Source organism: Phalaenopsis equestris, unplaced genomic scaffold (assembly GCF_001263595.1).
Source record: "Phalaenopsis equestris unplaced genomic scaffold, ASM126359v1 Scaffold000002, whole genome shotgun sequence".
NCBI lineage: Eukaryota > Viridiplantae > Streptophyta > Magnoliopsida > Asparagales > Orchidaceae > Phalaenopsis > Phalaenopsis equestris.
Genome location: NW_018164444.1, coordinates 66,635,256 through 66,654,855, shown reverse-complemented (window position 1 = coordinate 66,654,855; position 19,600 = coordinate 66,635,256). Strand labels below are relative to the sequence as shown.

Here is a 19,600-nt window from a genome sequence, read left to right as displayed (position 1 = left end):
ACCTGAAGGAGAAGGCTGAAGGAGCATTGTAAGCAAACTATGATCAAATGAATTAGGAATTGCTCGATGAGTGACACTATAATTTCTTTTTTTTATTTATGCATACAATATCTAAATTATCATTATTTACAAAACTAATGTCTGTACCACTTTTTGAAATGTCAAATTTACATAAATGTGCATGACAAAATCTTAAGGGGCATTTACAAACCTGACACATAATTGTTATGTATTTATGTATCTAATATCTAAACTTTTGTAGTTATCTTATCGTGCATTAGTTTATAACACTAAAATATTAAAAATGTTGGTTTTAGATATGTCAATATGAGGTTTGTGTGGTATGTATGTAAATTTACCAAATTTAAAATAAGAGGCCACATTTTGTTGTAAATTTTGATATTTAAATGAGAATTTAAAAAATGATGACAGAAAAATATTTGCTTTAGATAATCCAGAATTGAGTGTTATTTATGAAAATGTCAGGATTATTATTATTATTAAATATTAATTTTGAGGCAATTGTATATTTAAACCTTAAATATTAACTATTAATAAAACAAACATTTTACTAACTTTTATTTTTTTCATTCAAATATCAATATGCATAATTAAATTTAATATATTCTTTTATTTTTTACATAAATTCTCAATACTTCCATTATAGTATGTACAAATATATGAATTCATTAATTAAAAAATTTCATTAATATTAATTTGATATATAATTAAGATTTAAAGGTTAGATGTTTAATTGGCCTCATTTTTCTTAAAATGTATGTACAACAACACACAACTCTTATGAATTTACATATTTTACATCTAAACTTCTATTATTAAATTAATAATACTTTAGCTTCCTAACTTACGCGTACAAGTATAATTTTTTATTATTTAAAAGTTAATAATATCAATATTTTTTATGTAGTGTTTGATGCATGCTAAAAGATTCGTGGCAGTAGAGTAATGAATTATTGTCTTAGTGTTATACAATAATTAATCACGCTCAGATGAAAGAAACAATGAGTAAAGACACCATAAATTTTTAAGTGGAACTTCCCATCAAGTCTTGCCTCTTGAGCTCGACTTCTAGAGATGTTATATCTTGTCATTGAGTTTTGTCTCTTTGGCTCGATTTTCATAGGAATGGTAGTTTCTCATCGAGTCTTACCTCTTGGGCTGAACTTTTAGGGATATCATATCCTCTCATCAAGTCTTATCTCTTGGGCATGACTTTTAGGGACATGATAACTTTTCATCGAGTCTTATTTCTTGGGCTCGACTTTCAGGGATATCGTATCTTCACATCAAGTTTTGAAGAGATCAACTTCTTGATCTAGTTCAAGAGGAACTCCAATACGGTGGGGGCGCTTATCAAGTGTTATTTATGACGTCCCCTGTCTAGTAGCAATTTTAAAGACTTGTTGTCTGAACGAAATATGAGATGACAGTACTACCACAATCGTGCCCGAGACGTTAACGTGAATAACTTTTCGAGATTGTAGTGAAGGTTGCCACAAGTCTAGAAGAAGTTGTTAAATACTTTGTATCTGAACAAAAAACGAGAAGATAACCCCACTACAATCTTACCTAGGACATTGACATGAATGACCTTTCAAAACTGCAGTGAATGTTGGCCCCCACATTGAAGAATGCTACATGGATGATCTTCAAGATGCAAAGAAAGTTCCATCCCCAGCTGGATGATGTACATCATTGAGAAATGAAGTGGGGGATCAGTGTCTCAGAGTTCAAGACAGTGTCGAACTCTTTCTCAAAGCTTCAACTCTTTCTCAAGCCTCAAGCTCTTTTCTACTCTCATAAGAGGAGTAAGGTCTTATTTATAGAGCTCCAGGTGCAATCAATGCATGAATATGAACCACTTTAATGGGACAGCCCACGAAGTTTCCTTTGATTAAATGACGTTTGATAAACATATGAGTGTTTTAATAATGTTAGAATTGAAAGAACTTAGACTCTTTTGATTTGTCTTGCCGAGACATTTAATTTAACCATAAGCTCAACAAATTTAACATCCGTTTGACATTCCAAATATGCTCGAAAAGCTTCAAAAAGTGGTATGATGATTTGATCTATTTAGATTAAAACAAACGACTTGTCAAACTGGTCAGTTTGACTTTAAATTTGCCAACATCGAATCTCTGGATGAATTTTTATTAATGTTCAAATATTTTTTATTCAAAAGATTATTTTTAGAATTGTGCTAGGCTTCAAGATTCGTACTAAAGAAAGAAATTTCTTGAAGGCTTGTCAGTGTTAAAAGATTTGAGTGTTGAATATGTAAATCTAAAAATTTAGACGTTTGTGCATAAATACATAAATTTATGCAGAATATGCGTAAATTTCTCTATAGTTTTCAAGTTTTCACTGACCCGGGTGCCAGTCGGCCACGCATCGTTCGGGTTCTGATAGGTACCAAAAGCTTCACTTGCCGTCTCCCTCCGATACGATGCTTCTGTGCTGAGGGAAGAAGAGAGAGGGATGGAGGCGCCGGAAATCGCCAAATTCGCCCGAAATTTCTCGGTGATGGTTAGGGTTCAGGGCCCTGTAAGTACTACAAATCCTCCGATTGCCCACCTTTTTCATCACGATCCTTGTATCTCTATGCTCTGTTTTTTTCCTCATTTTTGGTGTTATTTTCTTGTTGGCTCAACTTTTTATTGTTTTTAGGATCCGAAAGGGCTGAAAATGCGAAGAAATGCTTTTCATCTTCACCGGTAAGAAATAACTAACCATGTACATATCATTGCTTTGACTTTTACTTCTGAATCTATTTAGTGGATGAGTTAAACCCTGGGTGTAGGATTTTATTGTTTTTAACTTCGAGTAATTTTATTGGAAAAAAGATAGATGTAGGTGCTTGCATGCTTCTATGACTTGGAGGAATTCCATGAGCACTTTCTTTCAAGGTATATTTTATCCATGCGGAAATAGTTTCTGAATTATTAAATAATATTTCGTATTGAAAACATTATAAATATACTGGAATATATAAAAAGGTTGGGATTTATATACATACCCCATAATTCATATGTATTTACACATTCAACGCTTAAAGTTTGATATTTACTTGTATAGTACTTTGGAATTTACTCTTTATTTTATCTTGATTTCTTGAACACATACTAAGTGAAACAACATGCATTGTTCGAACTACACTAATGTTAATATTGATGAAGTTCATTCATTTTTCCCTTTTACTATTAAGGCTTGTTCAACTCTACATTGATTTCATTTGGAGGATTTATCAATCTTAAGAAGCTAAAGTTCAGCCCAAAAATGGATATTTCAGTGATTAAAAACTATTTGTCAATAGCTTATTTTACTCTTTAAAACCTTTAAGCAGTTATAGTACTAATTAAAATTTCCACTGAAGGTCTTGTGCTCGGATGAAAATGGTTAAGGCTTGATATTAGGTTGATAAACACTCTTAAAACTTACGTGCTCAACATAGAACAGTTAAAGGTTGATGTTATTTTGACAAACAATCATAAAATTTCTATTGAAACTAGTGAATTAATCAAAATCTGAATTTGTTTAGTGCTAGAGTGCTCCATGGAGACGATGTCCCACAATGTGGCACAATTATCATGAGAATTATGTGAGGTTTTCTTAGCTCATAACTTGAGAGTGACACCCTATAACTTCACCCAATTTTTGTCAAAGGTTGGTAACGTGGAGCTAGGACGCACCTGTGAATGACATGCTACAACTTAACCCAATTGTGTTAAAAGTAAGCAAATATATACTAGAAAGAAATATTGATTATATTTTCCATATGAAATTTTGAGACTTTGATTGGGAAGATACTAGATTTGGTGGACTTTACTTGTTTGTAGGAAGCTAAATAAAAGAGGAGAAAAAATCTAGTGATAGCGAGGACGGTTACAAATTGAGAATAGAAATGTGTCTATGATAGTAGTGTGAATAGAGTATTGAAAGATAAAATTATTGGTTTGATATGGTAATTACTTTTTGCTTCATTATTGGCAAAGAATGTCGTTAGAGTGTATTCCTCTTTTGTTGAATTGAAAAATAGTTTGAAAAATTAATTTTGCAAGGAGATTGATGAATTGTTACAAGTTATACTTGAAAAAAAAATTATTGGAAGTGACTTAAATGATATTTAGATTCTAGTATGATGGGATATGAGAGGAGTTATTGTGGCATCTAATATTAGATAAATCATTTTTCAAAGATTTTGAGTGTTGAATGTGATTAATCTCAATGCTCACACACTTCTCAGGTTGATTTTCTAGCCTAAATTGATTAAAATCCATTTTATTTGAATGCCATTATTTTTGTAGGGGACATAAAGGGGGTTATCATGTTCCATGATCCACATAGATAGATTTTATGAGAAAATTATATTGATTTTTTTTTTAGCATGGAGGGTCTCAATCATGCACCAATTAGCAAAAATATCCTTTGTTTTTTTTTTCTGGATGCTGAGGAGCTTTAATTGGAGCTTCTTGGAATCATTAAACATTAGTAGAGCTTCATATAATTTTCTTATGTATGTTCTTCAAATGTGAGAGGACAATGCAGTTCATTGATTCCCTTGGTTGCAGCCTATTTCGATGAAGGAAAGATATCCTCATTTAACATGGTCATCTTACCTTTATCTTTGGCAGATAGATGCATTTTTTACTGAGGAGTTTGAACTCTCACTTCCTAGCTGAACTTGGGCTACTTCCTTTGATCTTGATTGCTTTGAAGAGGAATACCTCTCAAAATCTATCCCCCTGGCAATCTTGGAGGATGGATTTGAGGCTTTGAAATCACCTCTCAGTTCTACACATCCCATATTCAATTTGAGTTGAGGCTAAAAATTGTTTTTGTGTGAAGTACAATATATTTTTTAACGTGTCACCTATTGTAGGACCTTGTGTCGGACTGTATGGACGATCTTCTCCATTTTTTGAGAATGATGTTGGAGAGATTGTTGAGAGTATATGTAAATGATGGTGCTGCTAGAGGTGTTATCTCATGAAGGCCATGGTTTATCAAGTGTTTGGCTGGAACCACCACTGATCTTGACCCAGTTAAAGTTTCATGGTTTGTCGATGCTATTTCCCTGTATCCCCTATCACATGCTAGAGAAGGGACTTGTTGGAAAATAATTGAAACTTTAGAGATAACCTTACCCATTTAAACCAGTAGTTCTTAAACATTTTCTTATCATTTATCCAAATTTAGATATAAATGAGCCTAGCATGTTGCCATGCAAGCTCTAATCCACTAGATTGTTGATGGATTTTACTTCTTTGTTGAGCAGACTTGGAATTAGAAGCACTTTGTTTCTGATTTACCTTGAGCTGAGGAACATGCATGGTTAGAGATTTCCATTAACAATGAGCGCCCAGCTATGGTAATCCTTTGCTTTCTTTTTTATGATTGTCTCCTATTTGTCATCTTAAGAAGGATCTTTCTACGTTGTCTCTTTTTGTGTTGGCTTCAGAATAGTGTAATTTCCCCTTTCTTATTCTTCTTTAGTCAGTCTTTTAAGGTATAACAAGGCTTAATTGAATGAATGATTACCCCTTGATATGGTTAGTAATTGGGATAAGAGGTTTTATCAACTTCTTTGGCTTCATAGACTCTGGCAACTTGAAATACACTTTGAGCGCTTGATGAAACAATTTCTTCATATTATTACTTGAAATGAGTATTCTTTTTATTTTATTTTGGAGAGATTGAAAGTTGTGGCTTCCACGATTTGTAGCTTGCTTGAATTTCTCGCTTCCCATGGGAGTGGGCATAGATAGATTGTTTCCACCAAGTGTGAGCTTTTGTTGAGGCTTGGATTGATTAGCCACCACTCACTTTCCCTTATCGATATTATGAAACGTGATATGCACTCACTTTTCTTGGCATATGGAGCTTACTGCATTTTGACTTCTCAAGGTGGATCCAACTATTACAAGTTTAGATTTATAAATTTAATCACTTGGTCCATTGAAAAGTCATAATCTGGTCCACACATAAGGGCCGGCCTTCAAATCATTTGCATTCTCTGTCAAAAGCTGAACAACTTGCTCTTTTTCCATTTATTGTTGTACTTCATTCTCATATTATGCCAAAAGGTAATTTTCTTGCCTTTGATTCCTACCTTTTGCATTTCTCTACCACAACGTTAGTCATAGGAGGCTTTGCAGCTCAACAAATATTTTGATTGATTTGTTAGAGAGCTCATCATCAAAAGCAACCTAATGAGGTTATTAATGCATTGGAATAACCGATATTTATTCGCCCAATTTTTTTGCATAAGTTGTCTTAAATTGGGTCAAATGGTACCTTTCTTGTCATTCACATTGAATGTGTATGGTCTTGAAGTCGAATCCAGTTTTGGATACTCTTTGTTCACACTTTACAAATATGAACAACCTTTGCTCACGAAGTTCTTTACATATATTGAGGTTATGATGTTTTGAGTTTTTTTACTAATGTGCATTGGGCTAAGGAAATATCGCTTAGAACATCCTTTCTCTCTTTTGTTTTCTTCACTACCAAACAAAGAGGGCTCAAGTTGTTAACTTTGATCTTGAGGCTTTAGAAGAGGTTAACCCTGTAAGTGAGAGGTAGATGCAGCTACATATGCTTTTGAGTATGTAATGTACATACTAGATGTCTGCCAACTTGTTTGACCATACATATAATTTCAATATCCATCGATTCTTCTTCTTCTTTATCTAAAACCTTTGTGATGCCTTTAGGAACTTCTAATATTGATTAACGTACATAATTTCATTGGCCATATAAATTTGACTTGACTTTTTTTCTTTATTTATTCTAATGTTAAAAGTCATAAAAGGAACCCTAAGAAGGGATTTCCCTCATCTTTTGAGGAGAAGAGAACACTCTAGGGTGTTTACCATCATGATAGTCTGCAAAAGGAGTGTTCCTTTTTGGGATCCACAGGCGGTGGATCTCATTGGCGGATGTTTAGAGGGCGCCTAAATGCTAGGAATTTTAGACAATGGAGCCCGGGCATGTGACGTATGTTTCATGCCCATATTTTCACCATATAGGGCTGAGTCAATCTCCTGGGCTATTGTCGTGGTTGGCTGGCTCTTTATTCAGTTTTATATAAGTCCATATAGACTAGTCTTCAGTATTTCTTCATGATTCCTTTTTTCTTGAAAATTATAGGAATATTGTCTATCTTTGGATGATAAGAACACGGACTTCCTTTGAGGATACAAAGTTTGGCAAGTGAAGGGAGTTGTAAAAGGGTTGGGAGGCATGAACTGCTTAAGCATTGAAAGTGTTTCAGAAAAGTACAGAAACACTATATAGAAACAATGAAGAGAAGCTCTCTCTCACTCACCCTTCTCATCTCTCACAATATTACTTAAGTGGTCCTCTGGCTTTTTATCTAGAAGGCTGCAAAGTTGTGAACTCCGAACTTATTTTTTCTTCGTGATGAAATTTGTGTGGGGAGCAAGTGCAAGGTGGCCCCCTTTAGCATTTGAAGGTGAAAATAACTTATAAATTTTTGCTTTTCTTTCAAGTTAAAAGGTCCAAAATGATCCCGCTACTATTTGTAAAGAACCAAAATGATTCTAGACTATATGAAGGACTCAATTTAGTTTCTAAGCCATTGAAAAAAAAAAAATCTCCATTCATTTAAATAAATGAATTTAAATAAATGAAAATTGAAGTTAATGGTATGAAAATAAGTTTTTTTTTGGAATATATATCTTCTTTTTGAATGTTTTTAGCAAATCTAATTTCCTATTTAGTTTATTTCCTCATATACAACTCTGACTCACTGACGCTGGGAGTGAATTGAGATTGCGTATACTGCAGAACAAATTGATTTTTGTAATAAATAAATATTTTTTGTTAGTTTAATTCAACTTTGATGGAATACATCAAGGCTTTTTTTTCCCCTGAATGTTAAAGTTTTAAAATTTTATGTTACTTTTATTGAAATCGTTTACTTAGAAAGAACGAAAATGTATGTCAACTGTTTAAAGTTTAGGTATCTTGTACTTCAGTTTTAGATGCTTTTTTATGACAGTAATACATGATAACTCTCTTACACAATATCCCAAACTTAAAAAGAAATCGCCATTGGATTGGAAAAATTACCTTTAAGGGAGAAAACAAATTTCTTTGATTCCCTGCTCGTACATTGTTTTGATTTGCACCTATAACAGTATTCTCAATATGTCAAATACCTCATATTAGAAGGAAAAAAAAAGAAAAAAACTAACAATGAATTGCCTATCATTGTTTTTTGGGAAGCTTTGTTTGCTTCTCTTTATTACTGCCCTTGGGAAAGCGTCATCCGCTCCTCTTCATATCTTTTGCTTGGGGAAGCCTTTATGCTGCTTGGGTACGCTGTGGTTGACCACTAGGCAGTCTCCAAGCGTGCAGATGTGGGTGGATAAGCTCTTTTCTGCTACTCTCTGTGTGCAGGGTAGTCTCCTGCATGCAGCTGTTCTCGTCCTTTCTCGAGCCAACCTTATCTCGTGCGTTGCGCTCCCCTATCCTGTCTTTACTAAGGTAACAATATTAGCAGTAAGGAAAAAACCCATTTTACCTTAAGAGTTGTGCATTCTCCATTTCTCCCTGAGCTCTAGGATGATCCAATGGCTTTGCCATCAGCTTTAACCTCCAATTTGGATTTGGTCCCTGTTTGGTACTAATTGGGATTTAGGCTTAATATTGGACTAAAATGATCTCTCACAAATAGTTAGGAACTATTTGGTCCCTTTTCTTTCCTTTAATTGTTATTCCACACTTGTCTGAGAATGTTTTTCTTTTATCATTGATCTTGGTTTCCCAGTACTGGCGGTTTCATGAAATAAAGCTTTCAAAGACGTCATTTATGTGCATGCGGCCCTAAATTAATTTTTTATATTTTATATTTTTGAACTAAGACATTTCCCGTATTTGCAGTTGAGATTTTGTGTGTATTTGTGCATAAAACTTATCAATGGAGTTTTCTGAAGTTGATATAGATTAGCTTTTGCAATGAAAACTTGACACTTAAACTTAACCGAAAAATCCAATAGAATTAGGAGAAGCTTTTTTAGTTATTTGTCATTGATTATTTGGTGTAGTATCTGAACTCAAGCACTGAGCTAAGTTCAACTAACAAGTCTATGAACATTTGTGGAGTTCATGAGTAGCTGGATAATGTATATTTATTCTCCATTGATAATATCTTCAGCTTGATGATCCTTAATTCAAAACACAGATTTTTGTAATTTTATAAGAATCATGGATGGATCTAGTACATGATGAATTTTAATGATTTTCCATTGCATATCCGCTGTCAATTTGGATATTCTGATTGATTGGTTTTTCAGATCAGGAAAGACTACTATTTCTGCATCTGGCCTTCTACTTTTTGCCAGTTCACTTGGTCAAATCCCGAGGATCATGGAACACATTTTAAAGACTCATCAATTTTCAGGTGCTGTAGTTATAACAGCTGCATCAGTTGTTCAGCCATTCCTTATTGCTGAACATAGATCCAAACTTACCCAGGTTAAACGAAGAAACTTATTCTGTGATTTTCAAACTATCAACGGTTTAATTATTGATGGTTCTTTATGTAAATTTTCTTTGCAAGTCTCATGCTGGAAATGTGCTGGAACTTTCTCCTAGGTTGATTCATGATACATGTATAGATGTTCTTGTGGAGGTAAGCGATAAGTGCAATCTAAATGATGAAGGTTTCCATTTAAGATTTTTTTCCGTTGTTCATGCTTGTTTAGGGAAACAAGGCTGATAATGGCGATGGAGGACCCGATCAAACTCCTGAATGGCTTCCAGCTAAACTGTTGGCAGTGGTATGTTTGCATTAAACTTGCATTTTACATCTTTATTATTATATTTTTTATTGCTATCTTACATTTTAACTCAGCTTATAAGTGTCTTTTATGAATTTTGAGAACTTTTTAATGCATCCATCATGAAAGGACGAATTTTGAGCATATAGTTGAACCAAGGGGCCTAATTAGGAACTTTGAAAAAGTGGATCAACATGAAGTCAATGTGATGTGGGGCATAAAAGGAAGTAGGCGTCTCCCGCATCTGGACCCTCCTTGCTTGGGATTACCACCTCCTTATGAAAGGGGACCACTCCTAATTACCCTAGTGCTATTTATTTGCTTTTATCGTGTTTAGGTTGGCATTTTTATCATGTTTTTACTTGGGACGATCGTCGGAGTCGTAGGTTTTCTCTTCTAGAGTTGTATCCAACGGTCAAGTGGTGCTCCGGCTCTATTCCACTTTCGAGGTGATGATTATTTCCCTTAAACCCTCCACATCCTTCCCCCATCACTTCTCGCCTCTTCCCGTCGCTCCTTCCCTGCTGTATTCGCCCATGGCATTTGTGTTTGTTATTTTTTCCGGTAGTTTTTCCTTTCCCAACCACCACCCCTCCTTCTCGTCCTCCTGTAAAACCAGCAGCCAACCACTCATTTGTTGTTTCTTGCAACAACCAACTTTCTCAGGCACACCTACCATCTTCAATCGCTGCCTACCTGCTGCCCAGTCGCCTCATACTTGTTGTCATCCCTAAACCGCAGCCCAAAACCTTTTTTGTTGTTGCTACTGCCATCCACCATTGCCCATATCGTCATCCCAACCACTTGCCACCCCTTTCATTCCTGATAACTGACCACCGTTAACCATGGATCAAACTCTAATGTGAGTTTGTGTGTTGTGTTGTTGTTATTTTCTATTTCTGCTATGTGGTTTTAACTTTCTATTTGAATTCATCAATAATATTTAATTTTTCTATTGTTGTTTTGTTAAACTCCGGTATTTTTAGTATCAGAGCTAGCTTAATTCTGGTTCTATCATAAGGTTATCTAAATATACCAATACATAACCCAATCTCCACCCAAAAACCCGTCCCTTTGTTGAATTTTCAAATCAACCCCCAAAAAGTTTTCTTTCCTATCCCTTGTACACCCTCTTCTACATCCCAAACCTAAACCCTAGTCACGCCACTGAGGAGACAATTATCTAAAATCTGATCGGCAGAAAATGACACAATGCTGCTTATGAGAAATCTGCAAAGAGAAGTTCAAGCACCTACCTTGGAAGAGGTGCAGCGGGACATTCTTCAACTATAATAGAGACTTGCCGCCTTGAGAAGAGACAACCTAAAAAGGTCATTTGTAGCCACAAGGGTGATTCATCAGATTGAAATGATGAAGTGAATAGCTTTCACAAAGCAATTTCCAGTGCTGAAGAACAAATATGCCAGAAATTTGATATATAATGTTAGAAGAAAAGCCAAAATTTTGGAGTGCAGAGTGATTTGCCATATTTTGAAGGCCACATGTATTTAGATGAGTTCATCGAGTAGCCCTTAACAGTGGAACATGTCTTTGAGTATCGAGACCTACAACCAGATAGAATGATAAAGTCAGTCGCCATCAAGTTAAAATACCGCGCATTGCTATGGTGAAAAAAAAATGAATCACCTATGCCAATAGAAAGGGAAAAACAGTATCATTACCTAGTCCATGATGAAACGAGAGATGCATCACAAGTATCTATCAGTTCATTGCAGACAAAACCTGTTTTGAAGGCAACATTATCGGGTGACCACCACATCTTACAAATAGAGCTCAATCTAATGATCAAGCAACACGAGTACACCCAATTGGACATCCAAGCCGATCTATATGAGGAGAAACTAATTCAAAGTGAAGAACACTTGGAGCTAACCAGTATTTCTAAATCTGTCCCAACCAGGAAGTGCATCAAGTGCCACGATTTTGGGTATAGTGCATTATATTGCCTAACTAAGAGTATGAGCTATTTTACTAACTAGAGAGCAGTTGAAGAAATGGACGATGACATAGTTAAGGGAGTCAAAACGACTCATTCATGAACAGTTCTTGTTCGGCTCGTTAAATAGCTTGTGTTCAATTCGTTCGCTAAGCAGATGATCCAAACATTAATAAAGATTTGTTTGTTCGTACTCGACTCATTTTGACTTGAAATAATTATATATATATTGATGAGTATTATTTTAAAATAATTTAATTGGCGATAAGACTACAAAGATAAGGATTTATAATCAATTAAAATTATTAATTAAATTAGAATAAAATATATGAAATTCTATTTAAATAAATATTTTATGTAAATAATAAGATTTAAATCTCACCCCTAACCTTAACAACTGCGTGACTAGGAATGTCAAGACGACTCGTTTGCGAACAACTCATGCTTGGCTCGCTAAGCAAACGAGTCAAACACGAACAAATTTTTTGCGCTTGATATATTAACGAGTTGAACACTAACAACAATATTTTTAAACGAGCCGAAAACAAGCCCAGGCTCGGGCTTGCTCAAGCTCAACTCATAGACACAGTAAATATTGAAGAAGGTGATGACCCAAAGGAGTACCTGCTTTCAACTGATGAGGAAGAGATGCATATCATTCAATCTGAGCCGATGAGAGAGCTCCAACTGGAGTAACATTGGTTGTCCAAGTGAGTTTTTGTTTCGCGAAATTGACACCAGACACATGACAATCCTAAATAAGGAAATTTTAGAATTTTAAAATATAACCTACATTCTGAGTGGCTTCTCCTGAGGAAGGTCCAACGTTCTAGAGCTGAAAAGCTCCATATTACTGTCATTAAATTTTTTGTCGGGCTCTCTTTATTTGTTCCAATTCAAAATTCTCAAAATTTCAAAAAGAAATTCTACCATACCCAAATCATTCATACCGTAATTCCTAGCCCCAATCCAAAGTTTCAAAAACCAACTCCTACCTCCAAAATTTCACCCGAAAGACGTATCCAGGAGCGTATGATGGAAGACATGCAAATAGAAATCTATAAATTAACCACAACAAATGCTTGCTGTTTGTGATTAAAGAAAATTTGATGAGGTCATCCATAGCCACCACAGTGACTCGTCATATCGAGAGAAGGAATCCAACCCCTTTCACCATATTGTTTCTAGTACAAAGAATCACTACCTCGATTCAACATGGACTATCAGAGAAGCCAAGATCTTGGAGTGAAGGTGAATTTATCAGATTTTGACGGCCGCATTTTTCAAGATTATTTTTTTGATTAACTTCAAACAATGGAGCTAGAATGTTTCTTAGGACTAGAGTTAAATTTATGATCATCAAGCTCAAGTGACGCTTCATTAAGGTGGGAGAACCTGAAGCAACTTTGACAGTTGGAAGGAAAGGGTAATATTACCACATGATCCAAGATGAAATGAGAGGCGAAACACAAATACCTTTCCTTGCATTACAAATAATATATATTCATAAGACTTCATTACTTGCGCTAGAAAGATTCTTCTGTGGAGGTGCACATAGTTGAGTTTGACCAATTTATGTTGAAGTGTGACCTAATAGAGCCTGTGGAGAGCACAATAGCTCGATATTTGAGAGTATTAAGATTGTCCATTAGTAATGTGGTATAACTACAATCTTAGTAGACATTCTAAAATATCCATACCCTAGTTTTGAAGGTTGAGAGACAACACAACACTAATATGTCCACATCTCCCTCCAAACAAAGTTTAATCGTTGGACCAGGCAACAAGCTTACACCCAGTGGAGCACCCAAGCCGACCCAATCAGAGGAGAAACTCCTCAGAATGGAGAAAAGGTAGAGCCTGCCAGTACTCCCAACTCCATCATAGCCAGTAAAAGCTTCAAGTGCCACGATTTTGGCTATGTGACGCATGATTTTCCAAATGTCCAAACATGAGGATATTTTTTTTCACTGAGCAGGAAGCAATTAAAAAAATGGACAGTGTGATAGAAGAGGATGAAGATTTCATAGAGGAATCTTAACTTCTAGTCGATGAGGAAGAAACACTAGTTATTCTAGTGGTAGTCAGTCTAAGGTGTCGATATCAAAAAAGGAGAAGAAATTTAACATGCTATAGATCTCATTGTAATATTTGTTCTACCAAACCAAATTGTTTATGAGATGCGACCAACCGAGTATGAGAAGTTGCATAAGCATGTTATATATTTAATGACTCGAGACTTGAATCATGGGAGTACCTTTCTATATGCAGTTACAGTTCTGATTGTGTTAAAAAATGATGGCTATTTATTATATTAGGACATGCTTTGTAATGCATGTGTTTTCGAGTTGGCATGAAATGGACGTGAGCATAGATTTTGTAGTGAGACTTTCTTAGACATATCAAGATGATGATTTTGTTATGGTGGTGGTGGATCAATTCCAAAAGCTTCTCGGGAAGAAGACAAAGCTCCTACTTGGGGAGAATGACGCGGGACGCGGTATGCGGAGGATGCGAGTGACGCAAGAGTTCACGAAATCGTGTGATTTTGGAAGATTTGCGAACAATCCCTTATCATGGGATCGGGACAGAAGGCGTCGAATCTCGAATTTTACCATCTTTTATTTTTCTTTTTTGATTTCTTTTCTATTTTCCTAATTTTCAATTAGGTTTTTTCTAGTAGGGAACTTTTTTTATGTCATTTTTTTTTGGTTTGGACAATTTTGATTTGTTTTGTGTGTTTTAGAGATGGAATCTATGATTTCTGCCCTAATAGAGTGTTGTATTCTTTTACTTTTGCAAGTGATGCATCTGTAGCTTGTGCAGGAACTGGTGACGAACCTTCTCGACAACAGTACTTCATTGTTTTGATGCTATCGTTTGCTGATTTTAGCTAGGACAGCCGTCGTACGATGCTTATCCTCTTCCAAATGCTGTATCCTATTGTCTTCCCCTTGCCATTTCACAATCACTCCTCATTAAATCTCCTTTCAAAATACCTTCTAGGAGTCCTAGAACTATATCATTATAGTTAGCAAATCATCACCCCTACGAAACTGTAGAACTTAAATTTCTTATTGGACAATATCATAGAGGAATTAGTTAATTTAAAAAAAATAACTTCAATTTTTCATATTCAAAATAGTGTATGCTTTTTTTTTAATTTATTTTCTTAATATATGGAGTTTAAGGGTATTGATCTATCTCTCTTCTAGCTTGACCATGCTATTACACTTTCTTAACTGCCTTTTTTGGATTTTTTAAATCATTAGTATTATTATTTAGCACAAATAGTTTTTTTTCTTGCAGTTATTAGAATTATTTATATTTTCTATTTCTCCTTTATAGGTTGATGTCCCGGCTACTTCCGATGCGCTCCTGTCAGTGATTGGAGGCCGATTTTCATTCGAAGCGTCGTGGTCATTGGCTCCCTTCAATAGTACGCAAACTTCAGAGTTAGATGGATTTGAAAAAGAGGTTAAGTTAATCACTTTCATTTTTTGTGGGCATTCACATACATACCGCCCAATTTCTATGCATTTATATATCTAACACCTAAACTTCAACTTTTATCTTTGCACTGCCCAAATCTTTCAAATCACATCAAAAGTACCACCATTTTGACTTATATAAAGTGAAATGCTTCATGCATAGGTAAGATGGTAGGTATGTAAAAATTGAAGCTTAAATGTTAGATATGTAAATACATAGGAATTGAGTGTTATGTATGTTAACATAGGAATGAATTGAGTGTTATGTATGTTAATATTCCCCCTTTTTTTTGGTGCGGTCTCTTTTTGGTTTAGATCATATTCTCTCATGCGATTTGTTTTATGTAAAAAAAGAAAGGTAGTATAGTCAAGCATAAGGCTGTCTTATGTTTACTTTTTCTGGATTAATATACGAAGATATGGTGCAATTTATTACCAGTTTTTAGTCAGTATATTGGTCGACATTTACACCTTGAGAAGACTACTTTAATATTGATAATTGTGCTTGCTGTTCTTGGAAATCTTAAGTCTCCTTTCTGTTGCTAGTTAACCATTTTTTTTAATTTTAATTTAGATAGTTTCCTAAAATTTTGTTTCTAATCTATTTAATCTGCTTAATTAATTTTTTATGTTTTTACTCATCAAAGTGCCATGCATTTTCCTTTAGAGGCTATATGAAGCTTTCTGGGCTATTTATTAATCTCCTATACTTTTTAGAATTCAGTTGTCAAACATTCATGACTTCGGTTGTATTTAATGCTATTTGGCTGTCATTTGATGGTTTTGAATCAAGTAGTGTAATTAATGGATTATCATGTTCACGTGCTAGTTTTTTAAATATTAGTTTTTGTGTGATATCCTTACATAATCTTTACAGGAGTGATGAAATGCCTTCTGATTTTTTTATCACTTCTTGATGATTGTGTATATAGGATATTATCTTTTTCTTTATCAATTTATACTTAGGCTGATGATTTTATGCGGTGCGCTGATTAAGGGACCGTTTGACATTATTTTTGTTTTTTTATTTTTAAAACATGTTTGGTTAGTATAACACACACACACACAGATTATTTTTTAAAATAAATCAGCTTATTTTTATGTTTTGAGTGTTTTAAAAATAACTACACTACCAAACACATTTTAATTTAAAATAAAACATAAATTGAACAACATAAAACTAAAAGTGATCCCAAACGGGCTAAGGTTCGCAAAAGTTTTGATGTTTTCTTTATCCTTTATTAAGATTTAAGTTCAATTTTAGTTATCATTCCTGGTCATAGTTTTAAAAATTGGATTGTACTGGGCAGTCCGATCGGTTCAATCATGAACATGTTCTTCGACTAGTTAATCCAAGTTCAATATTGCTTTTGCATATAACATTTAGAACATGGGTTGTACTGGCGAACCAGATAGAGTTTTGATGAATCGGCTTGTTCTAATACTAATTAATTTTTGGCCCTTTGATTTTTGTTTGGATGGATAAAAATAAAATATTTTAATTAAAACAAAGAAAATAATGAAAATTTGTAGATTTATTTACACGGGGCTTCCCCTTCCCGTTACTGGCTTTCCGCTTGTCCGACACCGGTTCACAGACAGACAACCCTGTCTGTTGAGAACTGGTCCAAGTAAATCCTGGCGCCGAGCAGCCTGGGCTAGCGTTCTGACGGGACGAACGGCCTTGTGCTCCCTCCCTTTCCTTTTTAGTGCTTTTCTTTCATGTAGGGATTATATATATGCCTTTTTTAGAGAATTAGGGCTGGTTCTTTGCTGTTTGTGCTTTAGATTGTTGTTGGAGTCCTCTTCTCTCCCTGCTAGGGCTGTATCTGACAACGGGTGGTGCTTAGGCTGTATCTCACTCCAAGGTGGTGGGTTCTTTATCCCTTTTTGACTTTCCAGCCCCCTTCTCCTTCCCCATAGCCGCCGGCCACTCCTAACCCCCTTCCGAGCCTTTGCTGCCACCTCTCCTACATTTACCTTTGGTGTCCCAAGTGTCCAGGTCACCTCCCAGCCCCTATTGCCCCCTCTTGCATTTATCTTTGCTGTCCCAAGCCTCCCGGTCACCTCCCAAACCCTGTCGCCCCCTCTCCTGCAATTACCTTTGCCACCCTAGCTCTCTTAGTCACCTACCAACCCCTACCAGCCCCTACCAACCCTTACCATATTCTTACCTTTTCGCCGACATCACCACCGCCCGCTGATCTCCTTTTCCGATCCTAGCCAAAGATTAGTTTGTGTTTGTGTTTCCTTTCTAGTTGTTTCGATTTATAGCCCTATTCCAATATCAATAAAAGTTTGTTTTGTGTGTTCCCGCTGATTTCCTAACTAGTTTTGGTGTTACTTATATTGAAAGAAATTATTCTTTGATCTTTTTCAGGGTGTAAATGATGAGTCTAGAAAGGGCATTGTTTTGGAAGAGTCAAATAACCCTATTCTGCTGGCTAAGTCGACCACAAGGATTGCTTTCCTTGGCATTTCAATTTCAGATAATAAGGTAGTTCCTTTCTATATTGGTCTTCGCTTAAGAGTCTTTAGTTTTCTTGACTCAATAAATGGCTGGGAACATGTAATTTGTTTTTCCATTGTCATTCATTATTTTAGTTGGAATTACAGCTATTGGCATATAACTTACTGGAATGGTTTTCAGGATGGTCTGTGTTTAAAAATATCGCAGCATCAAAATAGAGGTGATTTGATTGTAGTAATGGGTTCTCCTTTTGGAGTACTCTCACCCTTGCATTTTTATAATAGGTAAGAATTTTGTACTTCTCATTTTCCTAAACAATCTACTCTTTTTTTTTTTGAATTTAGTATAAAGAATAATGCCATTTTGGTAAACAATCTAATCTATTCCCCTTCAAATTATTTGTAATTGCTTGTCCGAGTTTTGTGCATCATCGTTGAAGATGCCTGCTCATGCGATGAATAGGCAATGGGCTATGCAAACTTGAAAATTTTTATGCATTTTTATGCTGTTTAATTTTGTTGTTTTCCTTCTCCTAGTTTATTTTATGTAAAATTTGCATATGATGATAATAGCCGTATTAAGATCATATTGTGTTCTATAGTATTTTGATTACTTCATTAGGGTGCTCGGATCATCCTACATTTTGCGTCAAATGAATTTACAAGAATTAGAACAAATCCGAACAAGAACTCATATGGTATTTGAAAACTTGCGAATGAGCATGACATGGCTTCTTTGTTATGCCTGTAGAACAACAACTAGCCTATATCCCACTAAGTAGAGTAGGCTACATGAATCATTTTTGCCCATTGTGTTATGTTGAGTTTTGGAATAGAACAATTTAATTTTCATTGATGAAAAGAGAGGTATTTAAACCCAATTACAATGAACTCAAATAAAGAAGGAAATAAAAATACAATCAAATAAATAAAATCAAAATAAAGATAAAAAAACTACATAATACATAATAAGGGTAATTAATAAATAGTAACCACTATGGAAATCATAAATTCAATACTCTCCTCAAGTTGATGCATAGATGTCAATCATGTTCAACATATATTTGAAGTCATCGAATAAAAAGTAAGGAAGATTTTTGGTGAGGAAATTTGTTGGTTGATCACTGGAGGGCTCAAAAGGAACACATATTTCTCTGGACTCAATCTTTTCTTTAATGAAGTGTATGTCAATCTCCTAATATTTGATATGATTATGTTGGACTAGGTTGCGAGCAACGTTGATGCTGGTCTTTTTATCACATAATAACTGCAGGAGGACGGAGGTTGACATACGAAGTTCACAGAGCATGACACGTAACCAGAGGGCTTCACAGATCCTCAAGAATATGAACTGAAATTCAGCTTTAGCACTACTCTCGAGAACCACAAATTGTTTTTTGATTTTTCACGTGACAAGATTTTACCTATACAAATGAGCTGCAACGACTGTTACTGCAATATACTATTGTACTTGTTGAGATTTGATTTTGGGATCTGGTAACTCTTGCATGTTTATTTTATGTTATTGAAGTTTTTTATGTTTGATTTAGTTGTTGATTTTTAGTAGTTTTGTTTCATGCCCGATTTATTAAATATCTTTGTTAGATTGTAGAGCAAACTTGATTATATATTAAGCATATTTTTACCTATTTTTGTAATCATCATAAATAAGAAAATAAAGTGTTTCTTTTGTCTTAAGAATTTCATACATCTTTATACATGTGAGTTTTTTGGAACCATGTCTGTTTTGCAAACATTTTTCACCAGTGTGTTCTAGACATGATTTTATATTTATTAAGTATTTTTCTATGATTTTATGAGTTATATATTTCAAGATGTGAATATATATCGGT

The 19,600-nt window shown here is 34.8% G+C and overlaps 1 protein-coding gene across 3 annotated transcripts in view; it reads left to right on the top strand.

Moving 5' to 3' along the window:
* The first annotated feature begins 2,379 nt into the window (after nucleotides 1-2,379).
* Nucleotides 2,380-19,600, top strand: part of LOC110036466 (glyoxysomal processing protease, glyoxysomal) — a 54,431-nt gene continuing 37,210 nt past the window's right edge. The window contains exons 1-10 of one of the 3 annotated variants that reach the window (XM_020740925.1): nucleotides 2,546-2,568; nucleotides 2,692-2,738; nucleotides 2,868-2,930; nucleotides 5,300-5,392; nucleotides 9,345-9,525; nucleotides 9,611-9,682; nucleotides 9,756-9,830; nucleotides 15,136-15,264; nucleotides 17,659-17,775; nucleotides 17,929-18,032. In XM_020740925.1, coding sequence (XP_020596584.1) covers nucleotides 9,418-9,525; nucleotides 9,611-9,682; nucleotides 9,756-9,830; nucleotides 15,136-15,264; nucleotides 17,659-17,775; nucleotides 17,929-18,032 — 605 coding nt within the window. In that variant the 5' untranslated portion in view covers nucleotides 2,546-2,568; nucleotides 2,692-2,738; nucleotides 2,868-2,930; nucleotides 5,300-5,392; nucleotides 9,345-9,417. Of the gene's footprint in view, nucleotides 2,569-2,691; nucleotides 2,739-2,867; nucleotides 2,931-5,299; nucleotides 5,393-9,344; nucleotides 9,526-9,610; nucleotides 9,683-9,755; nucleotides 9,831-15,135; nucleotides 15,265-17,658; nucleotides 17,776-17,928; nucleotides 18,033-19,600 lie in introns of those variants that run through there. The other 2 variants (XM_020740919.1, XM_020740932.1) reach the window with 2 other exon arrangements.